This window comes from Nestor notabilis, unplaced genomic scaffold (genome assembly GCF_000696875.1).
Source record: "Nestor notabilis isolate BGI_N333 unplaced genomic scaffold, ASM69687v1 scaffold7516, whole genome shotgun sequence".
NCBI lineage: Eukaryota > Metazoa > Chordata > Aves > Psittaciformes > Psittacidae > Nestor > Nestor notabilis.
Genome location: NW_009931420.1, coordinates 43,140 through 58,931, shown reverse-complemented (window position 1 = coordinate 58,931; position 15,792 = coordinate 43,140). Strand labels below are relative to the sequence as shown.

Genomic DNA, 15,792 nt, shown 5'->3' with positions numbered 1-15,792 from the left:
TTTATGCAGACTTCATTAAGACCTGATGCAGGCAGTCACTTGTACCCTTTGGTGCATGGAAATCTGCTTTCTCTCACATTTCTTGCAGATGGAGGAATGTTTTGACTGCCTGGGCTGCAAAAGCAGCCTGAGGACCTTTGAAGGACGTTTGCCACATGAGAGGCCATTTGACTTCAGTGGAACCGTGCCAATTTACCTACCTCCTAATTTGTGCATGAATCATATGCACACATCTAATCTCATCTCCGTCTCATCACAGTGTCTGCAGAATGCTTTGGGAACAGACAGATGACCAGAAATCCCTCAAAGTTCACTATAAACTTTGCAAAGTGGCAAGGCTGGAGGCCAGGTATATTAGAAGAAGCAGCAGCATCAAACTGTACTAAAATTAAGACCCTTTCCCACTGCAGCATCCCTCTTAAGAGACAGCAGTTCTCAAAAGAAAGGCATTTAAATGCACACCCCAAAGGGGTAAAGAATAGTAAAAATAATACAAGCGGGAAAGAAATCAGCAGCAAATATCAAGGAGCTGCTGCTTTTCACCCTGTTTTCAATACTCAGCACTTGAAATGTTTGTGCAGCACCAATAGCAGTGCACACTCATGGGTTAATGGCCCTACAGTGCTATATCTTATGTCATCACTCATATATTCCACTTGCACACACAAGCCTCTCTGCAGTCCTTGCACATACATTGAGTTTTACTCAACTATTGTTTTTTCAAGAGCCTACCCCACATTACTGTGCTCACTTATGTATTCAGCACAAGCCTTTCTGGCTGTCTCCTCCCCTGCTGCACACATTCCCTGCCCAACTCCTTGAACTCCCTCTTCCTGGAGCTGTTTAAAATTCCTCTAGTTCCAGCAAGAAAAGATGCTTTTCCCCCTGAATTTGGTTTCATTCTGGAAGGAAAAAAAAAAAAAAGAGGGATCACACTATTGTCAAATGAAGGACAGAGGCAGAGGAATGACAGACAGGCTCCGCAGCTAAATGAAGCATGTTTATCTTGACACACACCGGTACACATACACTGTTGTCAGAGGAGCACCAGTGCACACGTAGCACAGATGCTGAATGCACACACATCACATTATGAATTCATTTGCAAAGGCTATTCCTACTCCTTGGATCTTCCAACCATCTGATGATGGGACAGGCTTCAGTTCGTGGAGCTGTAGCCTGCCTCCATGCTACCAGCCATCCTCAGAAGTGCTTTGTAGGTGCTGCCCAGTTCCTTCACCACCCCACCACCCATGTGAGGAAGCTGCCCAGGTTGCCACCTACCTCCCAGGGTGGCAGAGATGAGGATGTGGGTGCCGTACTTTTTGATGATGGTATCGATGAACTGCTGTGTGGTGGGTCTCCTGCCCAGGAGGCGGATGCTCCTCTGGAACTCAGGCATCAGGGGCAGTGGATTGTGGAGCAGGTCCCTCCGCTCAATGGCTGTGTTCCTCACCTTCCAACGGGCAAACTCCCTATATGACAACACAGGAACACAACAGGGCTGAGGCTTTCAGTCTGGTGGGGCAGGGAGAGTCACCAGGGGAAGGAAATGAGGATGGAGAAGGGGACAATCCTATTGGACACCCCCACATGAATACACACGAGGCCACAAGGCTTAGACAGAGGGAAAGGAGGAGGAGAAGAGGAAAGGAGAGACATTACTGCACAATGACAATACACTTTGAGTAGCAGGGTCTGGACTGATGAGGAGGTAGCCTCAGAGTTTGCAGAGATAGAAGAAAAAGGCTGCATTTCCCTTCCAGCAAAAGAAGTAGGCTGGCCCTATCATCCACACACACTTTGGGGTCTTAAACCTCTCCATAAAGCACAAAATCCTAGTTTTTGTCAGAAAAGCTCATCAGTTAGGCTGCAGATCTAGTCCAGTCTGGTCGTTGCTGTATCCCTGTGTCCACAAGCCTTCTTGATGTGCTTTTGCAAAGCAAAGCTGAAGGAAGCACTTTCTCTAAACATCTTAATCTTTCAGCACCAGGAGTACAGCAAAAGATCATTTTGAAATACCACCTAAAAGGATCCATTTAGATATAAGCAGAGGCCAGGATGAAAAGTGAGGTTTTGTGTTTCTTCCTTTCCTTTTGAAAAACAAATAATGTGATCTTCAAATCCCTTCCTTTAAACTGAGAGCTACTGGGGGGAAAAATGGTGTTTGCAAAAGCAGCTCTTTATTGCAGGTATCCATTTTGAAACAACACAGAGGGAAATGCCTAGAGAAAACCTTGTACATCTGTGATCTCAAAGAGAGGCCTCAAACATCACCAGCTGAGTACCTTAAAAGGTAAGAAGACTATTAATGTCTTTTGAAAACTATTGAGCAAGGCCTTCTCTAAAGGCAAAGATATTATTTATATCTCCTCTCCTGCAATGCACCTGCACTATCTTACGTTCTCTCCCAGATAATCAAGTCGCAAGCTGCTTTGTCACTTTTCATTCACTTATTCCTATAACTCACGTTTAAGACAAAGCTTTAAGTAATAGGTGTTGGGGTTTAACCTCACCTGGCAACTGACCCCCAATCAGCCACTTGCTCACTGCCCCTTCAGTGGGATGGGGGAAAGAATCAGAAGGGTAAAAGTAAGAAAACCTGTGGCTTGAGACAACTTAATGGGTAAAGTAGAAGCAAAGCAAACCAGGGAATCCATTCACACTTCCCATGATCAGGCAGCTGCTCAGCCATCCCCAGGACACCAGGGCTCCATCACTCCTAACAGTGACTTTGGAAGACAAACACCATCATTCCCAACATCCCTCCTTCCTCCTTCTTCCCCAGCTCTATTCGCTGAGCATGATTCTGTATGGTTTGGGATACCCCTTGGGTCAGACGGGATCAGCTGTCCCGGCTGTGTCCCCCCCCAACCCTCGTGGCACCCCCATCCCGGGATTGGCAACTGTTTCCAGCAGGAACCGAAACATCCCGGGATTGGCAACTGTTTCCAGCAGGAACCGAAACATCCCGGGATTGGCAACTGTTTCCAGCAGGAACCGAACCATCCCGGGATTGGCAACATTGTTTCCAGCACTAACTAAAACGCAGCCTCATACTGGCTACTATGGGAAAATTAACTCTATCCCAGGGTTACAGAAGAAATTGGATTAACTATTCTCTGTGGATAGTCCTGTTTAGCATTAGTGGCTTAACACCAACAGCTAAAGTAGCTGAAGACTTAGGCTGCAAGAGCTGACTGAGAGTAAATTCTGAGAAAATTAATGCTGCTTACAAAGAATCAGCTGAATTTAGCAGACACAAGTGGGATGAAGAAGATAAGGACCAAGGAGACAATTCCAAGAGAATGAAGAACCTTCAGAACTAAGGCCACCCCATAAGAAAGTGAGAGACAACTGAGCAGTATTAAGTGGTTGGACTTGGGGATGGGTGCTGGTGGTACAGGTAAAACTGGGAGGCATGAACTGGGGTATGGGTCCCTCTCTGGAGGCACCAGCTCAAGCTGTAACCTGAGAATTAATAAAATACTAATTGGAAACCTTCATTTGGACTTGGCATTCATTCTCAGTGGGATCCCAGGGTCCAGCCATGTTTTGGTGGCGAGTGCGAGTTAATCCATAACACTAAGTCAAGCCCAGCACAATAGGAATAACAATACCTTGCATTTCCTATCAAAACTGCATCAATCAGTGCCAGCAATCCCAATTTGCTGGTACAGAACCTGACAAGCAGGCAGATTAGTTGATGCTGTAAGTCAGTTACAAAGCCAGGATCCCAAAACAGATCTTTTCCCCCCGGGTTGATGCTACACGCGGTCCACTTTGTGGGTGTCAGGTTATTTTGCTTAATGCAATTATGCATGTATTTATTTAGATTGCACCCCATCACAACACCCCAGGCTGCCCAGCAGTAGCTGCATTCATTAAAACAGGGAAGTGACAGCTTGTTACTTAAACATCTCTTTACACCTGAGCTAATGCCCCCTTTGTAGCTCCCAGGCTTTCCTAAGGCAAGTAAAAATGCCAAAACAAAACAACCCTCTTATCACATCCAGAATCATTAGTGTCAAACCTTGAAATCCACAGAAACATTGGTCTTTGCTAGAAAAACCTGCCAAAAGGCCAAAACCACCTCCCCAAAACCAAACCAAAATAACCTATATACCAGGATCCTACTACCAGGAGTGGCTCCAAAGTTGTCTGCAGGTAATGAGTACATTACCAATGGAGTAGAATATATGGGGTTTTCTCTGCTGTCCCAGGATAGTGTCCAATCCCAGTACTTAGAACATGTGGAAGGGATATATTTGGGGGTTCTAGTTGATTTTTGAGATACATAAAACCTAAAAAGTAAAGATAAACAGCTTCTCTCTGACACTACAGGGAGAGGTTGCTCTTATTCCTGATTTGTGTTACAATCCCAGATCTAACTATACAAGGAAATCCCATTTGCATGAATAAAGAATGTTCCTATCAGTAGTTACACACTTGTCCTGGGTTCAGCTATAGCAGTCATTTTTCTCCTTCTTAGTAGCTGGTGCAGCGCCGTGTTTTTGACTTTCAGTCTGGGAACAACGCTGATAACACCCATGGTTTTAGTTGTTGCTCAGTAATGTTTACTCCAACCAAGGACTTTCTCAGTCTCATGCTCTGCCAGGGAATAGGGGAAGCTGTGAGGAAGCGGAGACAGGACACCTGACCCAAACTGGCCAAATGGGTATTCCATACCACAGCACGTCATACCCAGGATAGCAATTGAGGGGAGTTACCTGGAAGGCCCAGATCGCTGCTCGGGTCGGGCTGGGTATCGGTCAGTGGGTGGTGAGCAATTGTATCCTCTCCCCTTGTTATTTCCCTTATCACTATTATTGGTGGTAGCAGTAGTGGTTTGTATTATACCTTAGTTACTGAACTGCTCTTATCTTAACCCATGGTAGTTACATTCCTCCCATTCTCCTCCCCATCCCTCCAGGAGAGGGAGGAGAAAGAAGCGGGGGGAGTGAGCAGGTGTCTGTGCGGTTCTGAGTTGCCAGCTGGGCTTAAACCACAACAACAATGCATGGAAAGAGGTCTATGTGGATGCTGAAAGACAGGCAAGGTTTATAATATATAGAGATTCGCATGTTCCTATCATCACTAGCAAGCATAGGAAAAATGCCATCTCTCTTCCTCTCCAAAGAGGCGGTTTTTACTTCCTGTAAACCAAGAAAGCAGTGGGCAATGAAGATGGGAGAAGGGAGGAAGAGAGAATGAAAATGTGGTAAATGGTGGATTCAAAAGGAAAGTGGGATCATTTTTTACATGAGGTCCAAGATCATCTCACGACACCACTGGCAGGAGGCAAAAGGAGAAGTTCAAAAGAAATCATTGCCATATCTTCAGCCTTGCCTGGTGCCAAGGGACAATTCCAGTCCCTGTTCAGGCAGAAGAGAAGCCTTTAGCAGAATCCATATCTAAAACAACATAGTGAAGGAGGCTCTTTTCCCCTCTCAGTTCCTATGCATGCCACCCCTCCCCTGGGCTTTCCACTCCTATTATTGAGGTAAAAGCCCAGTTCTGTTATACTTTCCTAACATTTGGATGTGTGGCTTTCATAGCTGATGAGAAAAGCTGGGCAAATACGTTATGATGAATAATTTATGCAACTAACTTAGATGTTTGTCTTCTACTCATAGAATATCCATGAGCCAGTTGCCATTCCCCATAATTTATGCATTATTTGAATTTATTTAGTGATATTTTCCAAGCTCTTTTCCTAAGGTTTTGCATAGCATTTGGCTGTATCCTTTCTTTGGGTGCTGTTGTTTGGCTGGGATTGGTCAAGCAAATTGTGAAGCTTCCTGATCAATGACCAAAAGTACATTTTAAACTCGGCTTCCCCAGTTCCAGAAGATTTTACATTAAAAGCAGCTCTTTTATACTAGCCATCTTCCACACAACCTATAGAAGTCTGTGCTGGAAGATGCACCTGAGGTCAAGATGATGGTACAGATTTAGAAAATAGACTTAACATTAATGGATATGTCTAGTGAAATTACTTAGCATTATAGAGGTGATAAAGAAGGTGAAATATATTTGCAGTGAACTGTATAGCTCTGACCTTAGGAATGATCCAACCTGTAACTCCTGAAGCATGTGATGAAACACCTCTAAGAACAGGTTTTCTATTAGCTTGCAATGCTGCACCAAATTGCATTTCCTGCAGAAGCAGCTGCTATTGGCCAAAATGAATTCATGGCACTAGTAAGTATACTCTCCTCTATCTCCACTGATTCCTTCATTCTGTGAGTCTTTGGATGATCTACCAAGGCCTTGGATTCCTGGATGTTGTGTGCCAAAGGGCATCAAAATCTTTCCTCCCAGAAGTCATTCTCAGATGCCATTGAACTATCATTGCTTCTCAGTGCCATCAGGGACACCGTGGTCTCAATGCCACTGCCTGGAAACCACAGGTCAAGCCTCTACACATCTCAAGGCACTTCTAAAAAGAGAAATATTGCACGGTTGCTTGCTCATTTTCCAGGTGAAGTTGCCAGCAAACTTGACCAGGATTATGATGGCATCCCATGATCCAGTTAGGATTAGTAGAGTCTTCTGACCCTCAGGGGAAACCCTTAGCAAGGACCTGAACGTCTGCCAGTGGGGAAGCTTTTAAGGGCTTCAGAGAGATGATAAACCTCTTAGTAAGGAGGAGGAAGAGTCTGTATCTCTGATGCAGAGACGGGATAAGGAGAAACTATGACCTAACGTCTGAGTAGTGGAGGGAGAGGCACTTGTTTATGCTCTAATGTCTCGCCAGCGTAGACAGCCCATGCTAATGTGGAGTGTGCCCAGGAAAATGCGTGCCAGGTCAGCAGAGTCTGCACTCTAATGTCTGGTGAGAGCACTGAAGAGTTTGCTCTTCTCATGGCTGGAAGGGATAGGAGGTGCTAATACCTAAAGGGGGAAAGGAGAGGAAATAGAGGGATGAAATACGGCCACAGGAATGCTGATATGCATATTTCAGCCCTTCTTCCCTGTAACAGTATGGGGATATTTCATTTGTATATGGCTACAGCTGAGAAAATACGTGCCCCTTCATAGTTTGCATCAATGAGCTCCCCATCAAGGCTGTGCATGTCAAAGAGAGAGAGAGCCAGTAGGGTTGTCTCAGTGCTTATTAGCACTATGACCCCTTCAGGGAAACAGAAAAAAGTGGGGAAAATACTGAAAAGGGAGGAAGAGCCAAAAGCCTGGAATGGGTACATCACCCAGACCCGCTGCTGCACCAGCAGAGAGGTGAGGAGAGTCCAAGGGCATGAGCATCGCTACCCAGGGAGGGAAGTCTGAAAGAGAGAGGCCATCGGAGCAAATTAAATTCCCTATCTTCAAATGGCCGAGACAACTAAAGAATGTGAGTGAAGAAACAAGTTCAGTACAGACCTCAGGGGCTGGCACTCAAAACTAGAAAGGAATTAAATGTATTAAACTGTGCTCGAGACAGAGTCTGTTTGAAAAAGGGAAAAGCAGAGCAGGATGGCACTGAACAAAGCCTGTAGCTGTCATGCTGACTGAAACACCCCAGCACCTCCTGCTGCTGGATGGATTGCCTGCAGGGTAGTTAGTGCATCCCACTCAGAGTACGCAGTCAGCAAACAGGAGCAGCCCTAGCGCTCCCCGGGAACTGGGCAAGGAGAAGGCACCAGCTCCTTTCTGTTCAGCAGTTATCTTTCTTACAGATTAAAATCCGTGAACTGCCCCCATAGGTGATGAGCAGACAGAGCCTTTCCAAAGGCAACACCTTTTTCAGCAACAAAACAAGATACAAACATTACAATGTCCTGTAGCTGGCACACCGATGTCATTAGGATCCCAAGTCAGAGACAGAGAACTCCTAGAGCCTTCTTGCTCTCTTGGATTTTGGTGTATATACAATAACATCTGCCTAGACACATCTCTGCACCTTCATTTCATCACAGCACCTCACAATCGTTGAGACAGGCATTTTTAGACACCCCTACGTACATTGCAAACAAGTGTTATTAGCTGTTAGAACGAGCATGAACCAAAACAGATTTTAAGCCCTGCCCAGGTAAAAAACGAGTTTTGTGTTCACATCAGGAACTTGGCCCAAAGTCTTCCAGAATCCTTCCAGATGCTCGTACAACAAAGCTGTTTGTTTGGGAGGTTTTGTCTTTCCTTTTCTTATCCCAATTGTCCTGATTATGGGCTGCACAAAGGAATAGTTATCTCCAGTCCTCAGGATGATAGCTCTTCCAGGTTACTGTGAGCCCTTGACTCTGCAAACAACGCCATGGGGGCAGGATATGAGCCTGACAACAGCACTATAGTGCTTATCTTTTACTGCCAGAGCTGCCTTAATGTGTCTGTACGGGGTATCTGTGATTATGATGGGGTCAGTGATGCTTTATTTCTAGTCTGTGCCCTCAAAATGCCAGACAGCCCCAGGCTGAGCACTGCGATACTCCTTTAGCAGTTTCCTCTGCAGCTTGGCCTCCTCCCTAACTAGGCCAGCATGAAGAAGTCAGGCTTCAAAGCTGAGCTTTTCAAAGGACCTACAAGAATTAGTTTCCTGTGAGGGTTTGGCACTCATCCCCTCTAATCTATTTAAGAAAACTCCAATCCGTAGATTCAAACTAGTTCCAAATTAGAGGCTGAAGCTCTGCCATAAAAGAGAGAGGGAAAAAAAACCCTCACCAAAATCTAATTTCAGAGAAGTATGAAAAAGAACTCACTTATGCAAAATGCTGTCAGGCTTTCAGCTTAACAAGCAGGCAAGCAGACAGGCAAGCAGATGACAGCTGGCAGGTGAATAAGATAAATAAATTGACTATTGATCTATTGATAAATGCTGTGCTGGCTGCAGCAGTTTTATTCCTATAAGGGCATTTGCTGCTGTAAGACTGAATCCAAGGAGAAAACTGTCAGTGTTTGGATCACTCAATCATATGGCTGCTAAAACATTGCTTCTTAACTACTTACTCCTTCTCTTTACTACTTGCACAGGACAATGGAGGAATCTTCTGTTGTGGTTTTTTCCCTTGGTCTATATGCTTTGACCATGTGTTTGGTGCTGGCTGAGGTGTCTGGAAACCTCAATACTTCCCCTTTTCTAGGCAACAATTTAGTCCTGTTGGATATTCCTGCTACAAACAGCATTTTCATCTCTAATATTTTCCTTAAAAACATGAACTCATTCCAGGGTTGAAAACTTGGAGTGTTTTGGAGTTCATCTTTGTAGAAGGTGAGGGGGGGTAAGTAATAGATCCAGAATGACCTGAAGTTTGCAAGAAGCAAAAAGAAATTACTTCAAAGTTAGGAGGATTTCCTGTGCCCTTGAAAGCACACAGGTAAACAGATTGTTCCAGCACTGAATCAAAAACCAATCAGGCAGACGTGACTCTGAGTCTTGTGTTCTTGCTTAGGATAGGACTACACTCGGCTTTCTTGGGAAGCAACATGTAATTGCTGGGTGCAGAGAACATTGATTTGTTTTAAAAAAGATGAAGCTGGAATAAATGTATTACTAGAGAGTCAAAGCAGATGGATTCAGCATAGGTAAAGTACAAGTTAAGAGACAGGCCATTAAATCTGATCATTACAAAGGTTGCTTATTATTAAATTTGATCATGGCCAGGCCGTAGCTATGATTCCTAGCTCCGACTTCAGATCTAAACATAGCAACATTGTGATCAATCACAAGCAAACATGGTAGAGTAGGCTACTAACCCCTTGAACCAAATAAAGTCACCTCCAAGTTACATGTTTATGCAGCCTCAGATAACACAGTAACTTCTAAACTTCAACACTGAGTAAGCTCACCAGCTACCTTCATCTGTCATCTATTGATCTGTTCCCATATTTCACCCAAGCCAGCTGCTAAATTCCCTTTCTTCACGCCCATCAGGTTACAATGCAAACTACTTGTGGGACATTTATTCCACTCAACTTTCCCCATAGAGTTCTTTGGGCAGATTTCACTGCAAAAAGCACTCACCTCAGGCTCTAGAGACAGTCTTTGCAACATCAGCCTGCTTAAGCCTTGTCCACCCTTGGAGACTTGCTTTAAGTGGTTCCCATTACTGTTAACACCATTTCAGCTGGTTTGAGCATTGGGCTGACGGCACTTCTAAGCCAGTACGATTTACATATTGGTTGATACCAGCTGCTAGAAGCTGGAATGACATCTCTACAAGAGCTCCCAGCATTGTTAGCACTGCTGCAGCTTAACAAACATTAACAGCAAGAAATGTTCTGTTCTGTTGCTGTTTTCATCCTAAAAGCTTACCTAAACCAGACATGGTTTATTAAGCTGCTGAGAAAGCTATTCTAATAGGCTGCAGGGTCCTGTGCTCTAAGCGCTGCAATGGACAATAGAGACACCCAATCCTTCACTATGAATCAGGATAAAAATCACAAAGATGTAGCCAGAACAATTCCCCACTAAAATACCTGACCTAGCATAGAGAAACACATCTATGACCCAGGCACTGAATCCTGTAGTTATAATTACTACAGAACTGGTATTTTTCATAACATGATCTCGTGGATTTATATCTCTACAGGTTTGACTCAGAATTCAGGATCAAGCAGATCCTGGGAAGTCAAGGAGCTGTCAAGAAGCTGCTTTCAAAGAACAGCACTTGAAGCAACAGATGGAAACATCTGAGTCATTGAGGAAACCTGGGATAATCTGTATGATTTCGGGTTCCCTTCTCCACACTTCCTCCATTTCCCTTCTTGTGCACTGCTTTGCTCAATGCAGAGTCCTTGTCCAGAGAGCTGATGGCATGCATCCGTCAGTTAGACTTAGCCAACAACAGGTTGGAAGGGAAGGTAAGACACAGGATGGTGAGACAACTAAGAGAGACCTTTTCACTTTGGTGTTTTTTGAACTCTAGTAGGTTAGAGGATTAAACTCCTGAAGTCCCTCCTCCCACGGGTAAGTAGTACATGAAAGTGTTTGAACCTGTTACGTATAAAAGCAAGTTTGAAATGCAAGACCAGCAGAAAGATTATCATTTATAGAGCACATCACCCAGAGGAGGAACATCCCATGCTAAGTCATGGTGAGCACTCTTTACCCCATGGAACTCTGCCACAAAATTCACCATCCAGATTCACCGCCTACCAGTGTTCATATGAGCACGATGACATGAAACAAAGGCTTTAACAAGAACATAGTTTGGAATAAGTCATTTCATTAAATTGCACTTGCTTTACTTCCTGAAGACATAGGTGTGTGGACTACAGGCTTTTTTCCCTTTTAGCTGTAGCAAGCTGATAACCTCAGCCTGTGACACCACAACCCCAAGCCTTGCTCTTTACTTATCATGATTCACAGCTAGCTCAGATGAAATAACTGTGAGAAATGCGGACTTGAACCTTAATTTCTCACGTTACAGACAAGGATATCTGGCTACTGCTCAACTGGCAAATTAAGCACAGCATTTATCAATGCTGGGAGAGCAAGAATCAGGAATTTAGCCTTGATTGCCCTTTTTTTCCTCAAAAAGAACACTTTTTCCCTCCAACACAGCATGGAGCCATGTTTCAAAACTTGAACTGTTGTTAGGAAATGGAGACATCACCCCCCCTCTGGTCAGTTGTGCTACTCACTTGGCAAAGGCTCAAATTCACTGGTTTCAGGAGGAAACAAGAAAAGTGATGTTTAAATACAAAGCCCCACCTGCCTCTTATCCCCAACTGTGCCCTCAAGGCCATCCTGGCAGAGCCACCTGGGCACAACTACTACTCTTGTGGGCTCAGCAAGGACAGGCAGTGATGGGAAAACTGGAAAGCTGTCCCCTGTTGCACATCTCCTTGCCCCTGAGTCATTCTCAGCTGATGGAGACATGAGTGATCATGTAAGGCTGGTGCTGGTGGGTGGCTTGGATGCCTAAAGACTTCACCAGTTGGCAAAGCCACCTGTTTACATCAGGGATCTGTTGCTGCAGGCCACATGAGAGGCTTTTGTCCAGGTTAAGCAAAGTGAAAGCATCCATACTCTTCCCTGCTAGGGAATATCCTTCAGCTGGAAGGCATGATGCAGGCTGCATGTAGAGAATGTGTGGGGAAATCATGACTTGTTGAAATGCAACAGGACAGACCAATCACTGCCTGCTCCTCAAGCCATACCGAGAGCCCACATGTGGTCACCAGCCTCAGAATAACCCAGGAGATGTGATGAGGACTAGCATCCTTCATCACCCATGCTGCTGCAAACGATTGTGTCACCAGCCTCAGAATAACCCAGGAGATGTGAGGAGGACTAGCATCCTTCATCACCCATGCTACTGCAAACGATTGTCCATTCATGAGTACATGGTGGAGGTCTGAGTGCAAGTGAACAAAATGTGTTTCAACATCATAAAACCACAATCCCTTCCCTCACTGGTTCTTTCCACTTTATTCCTATAGTTGTGACATTATTTTCTCCAAGTTGTTTTAGGAGAAAATAGTGGTTTCTCCTCATATTTCCTCACCCATTCGTGTGCCTTCACCCTAAGAGCTGTGGCTCAATAGCCTTTTGGTTTCTGAGCTGTGCTGTTCAGTTCAGGCCATTCACCAAGGGTTGCTATTTTAACAGCGACATCCAGCAAGCAGGAATATACACAGCTGGTACATGCAGAGGCTGTCCCCTCTTGGAATAGGATTCAGATGGTGACTGGGCCTGGAATTACTAGCAAAGGGCAGAAGTTAAGAGGTGAAGGGCTGAAATAATCAGGCTGCAGAGTGTAACAGCAGCAAAATTCAAGCCATCCGTAATCAGAGACATTTGTGCTTTGTTCAAGATTGAGAAAACCCCCAGACCCTGTCCCAAAAAGCCTGTGACATTTCAGAATTACAGTAAAATGGAAGAAATTTTCTCTAGGAAAAAGGTGACCCATTTCCTCAGACTACAGCCCTCTTTAGCAAAAAAAAAGCCCTGAACACATCAGTGAGAAAGCCTTGAACATTCCCTGGTTGCTCCAAAAAAAAAAATCTCATTTCAACAAGAATCAGGTTTGATGTATTTAATTTTCATTCCTAGTCATGCCATTTCCAACTCAGACATGTTTTGATGGAGGCAATAAAAAGAGTACGATAAAATCCAAACTCACAAACTCCTGAAGAAAGGCAATCTCTTTGCATGGTGCAAAGTGGGCTGCCATAAAAAGATAACCATGCTTTTTGTGCAACATTTCCGAAAGGAAAAGCTTTCTTTTTGCCCTGTCCTATCCAGGGAACAGGGACTAGTGACTGCAAATGCTTTTGTTTGCTGCGATCTGTTTGTGAAGCTTTGAAGCATTTGGTTATTCAAGCACATGCTTAGCAACTTCCCAGTCATGAGTCACGGTTCCTTTAGCTGTTATTTGTGACTTTGATACATGGATCTCAACGCACTTTTAAATGTGTCATTGCAGACACAGAAGCTGTCTCTTGCTGAAGGCTGCAGGAGAAGAATAACTTCTCCAAGGAAGAGACCCAGCACACAGGACAATCATGGACAAAATTAACCCAGATCTAGAGGGAGGCCAAAGTATTTCATGAACAAGGACTAAAGGAGATGGTGGGGTCATGGCTAAATTTGCTTCCCATTTTGCTTGTGCCTGCCCTGCTTCCCCCATCACACTCAATAAGGTTAATGGTGTTGATGGCAATGTACAAACACAACCCCACAATAGCCAAGGAGAACAGAAGCAGAAGTACACACCTATTAAAACCATCGCACACAGATTCCCAAATCCCTGCCCTTTGGGGAGGACACCAGAGCCACATGCAAGCAGTGGAAAAAACATGGAGTGGGCTGGAATCATGCCACAGTTGATACTGGACCTGATCTATAGTAAAAGTGAGATGCACACCCTGGCATTTATCTTCTATGAGGTAATAGGACCCCAAAGGCTGTGAAAGCAATCTGATGAAATGCAAACCACTTCCTTTGGGAAGGTTGTGCTGATTGCTGACTGTTGTGTTCAAATCAGCAAAGAACATGCCAGACGGTCTGGGAGAGAAGGTTGAAGAGCTCTGAGGTCTCCAGCAATGTCAGGCTGTACCACTGCAGGTTGTGCCTATCTGAATTCCTGCAATGGTATTAATATAGCATAGCCAGGAGGCTGCTTTAGTGTAAAAAAGGCCAGGCTGGATGGGGCTTTGAGCAGCCTGCTCTAGTGGAAGGTGTCCCGGACCATGGGAGGGGGTTGAGACTGGATGAGCTTTAGGGTCTCTTTCAACCCAAATCATTTTCTGATTCTATGAAAAAAGACCACCAGAGTACTTTCTTAGCTGGCTGAGCCTCAAACATACCTTAAATAGCTGAGAAGGGTTGTTATACCCATGCTGTTGGCATAAAATCTGCTGCATAGTGGAGGGAGCTCATGCAAACTGCCCCAGAACACACACAGAGCCACGTAAGCACAAGTCACTCAATTTGGCTACCAAACCAAAATCCACTCTCATGCTAAGGACCAATGTGAAACTCAGGTCTTGAAGAAGTTAAGAGTAAAACCTCTTCGACTTCAGCACAAGCAGCATTCAGCCCCATGAGCAAAAGCAGTGTCAAAGCCCAGCAGTCTCTAGGCTGCAAGCAGGGCTACACTCCTGCATCCAAACTTATGGTTATAAGCAGGGCCTGAGTCCTGCTGCTAAGCAAAGGACACAGTCCCCCTCCCTGAATAGAGAGCTCCTTCCTGTGGGGCAGGATAGGGCCAACTGCAGAGATTTATAGCCTCACCTTTCAAAGCCTATTTAGGGGGAGAATGAGCTCAGCTGTGTGGGAAGGGTTGGGGTTTTTAAGTTTAGTAAAGAGTGAAATAGAGGGTAAAGGGGGTTATTCTTTAGAAAGGGCTCATATCTCAGATTTTCACTTTGGCTTTTTTGTATGTGTTAAGTTAAACTCATGATCTCCACAAGGAAAGGTACTGGAAATGGTCTGGGTGCATCAGATGCTGCAGGAAAGCTAAAGAGAACTCCCCTCATATCTATTTTATGGAGTGTGGACTGGGCAAAGTAAAAGCATCATCTCCTATGCTAACCAAAGCCATACATATGGCTGAATGAAGGATAATGTTCTATTGCACATCTGAGCCTCTGTTCAGACATAATGAACTGGACCCCAGGTTTTGAAGCACATGCATATGTATATATTTATCTACTGAACAAAACAACAATATCTGCACTGCTTTTTATTTGCCTTCTGGGGTTTAAGATTTAAAGACTCATATTTTCTGGCTTTTCTTTGCAATCCTAAAAGACAGCCTATTCTTATTTTCTTTTTAATGGAAGTTGTGAGTTATACAATTATATGACTCAAGCCTGGAGTACTTAAAGGAGACAGGAAAAAAGCAAGTACGAAACCCGCAACTCTTACTGGAGAAAAATAAATCACTATAAATATCTGTGCAGTCTGGTAGAGAGCTGGTCCCAATGTTTCCTGCTACAGAATAGAAACTCACAACTCCCAGTGCCCGAAGAAGTGTCAGGAAGCAGGAGAAGAAGCCCATGCCTCCTGGCCATGGGCTAGGTAGTTATCCCTGGGCTACACCTGTAACCTCTCCTGATCTAGCGTAACTTCCAGCTGAGCTGAGCTCAGGCCAGCAGGATGCTTTATAGCACATCCCTCCATACCAAGGCACCCAAACCCTCTGGTGGAGCTGCTTTCCCTCTCCATACTTCCCAGCCCTCCTCCCCTTTTTCCTCTCTCCCAGTTGTTGCACTGTGCTGAGCAGCACACAGTTCAGGGTCCTACAGACCATAATCTTGTGGCAGGATGTAGAACCTGATCTAAACTTCAACTTGTCCAATGCAGGGGCTGTTGCAAGCCTGATATGGGGGTGGGGGGTGGGGGTG

At 44.7% G+C, this 15,792-nt stretch overlaps 1 protein-coding gene across 1 annotated transcript in view; it reads right to left on the bottom strand.

Annotated features, from left to right (window-relative positions):
• The window catches only part of BRINP1 (bone morphogenetic protein/retinoic acid inducible neural-specific 1), a 59,500-nt gene that overhangs the window by 25,013 nt on the left and 18,695 nt on the right, over positions 1 to 15,792 (bottom strand). Inside the window, exon 2 of the mRNA XM_010015878.1 lies at positions 1,285 to 1,475. Within this exon, the coding sequence (XP_010014180.1) occupies positions 1,285 to 1,475 (191 nt within the window). The remainder of the gene's footprint in view (positions 1 to 1,284; positions 1,476 to 15,792) is intronic.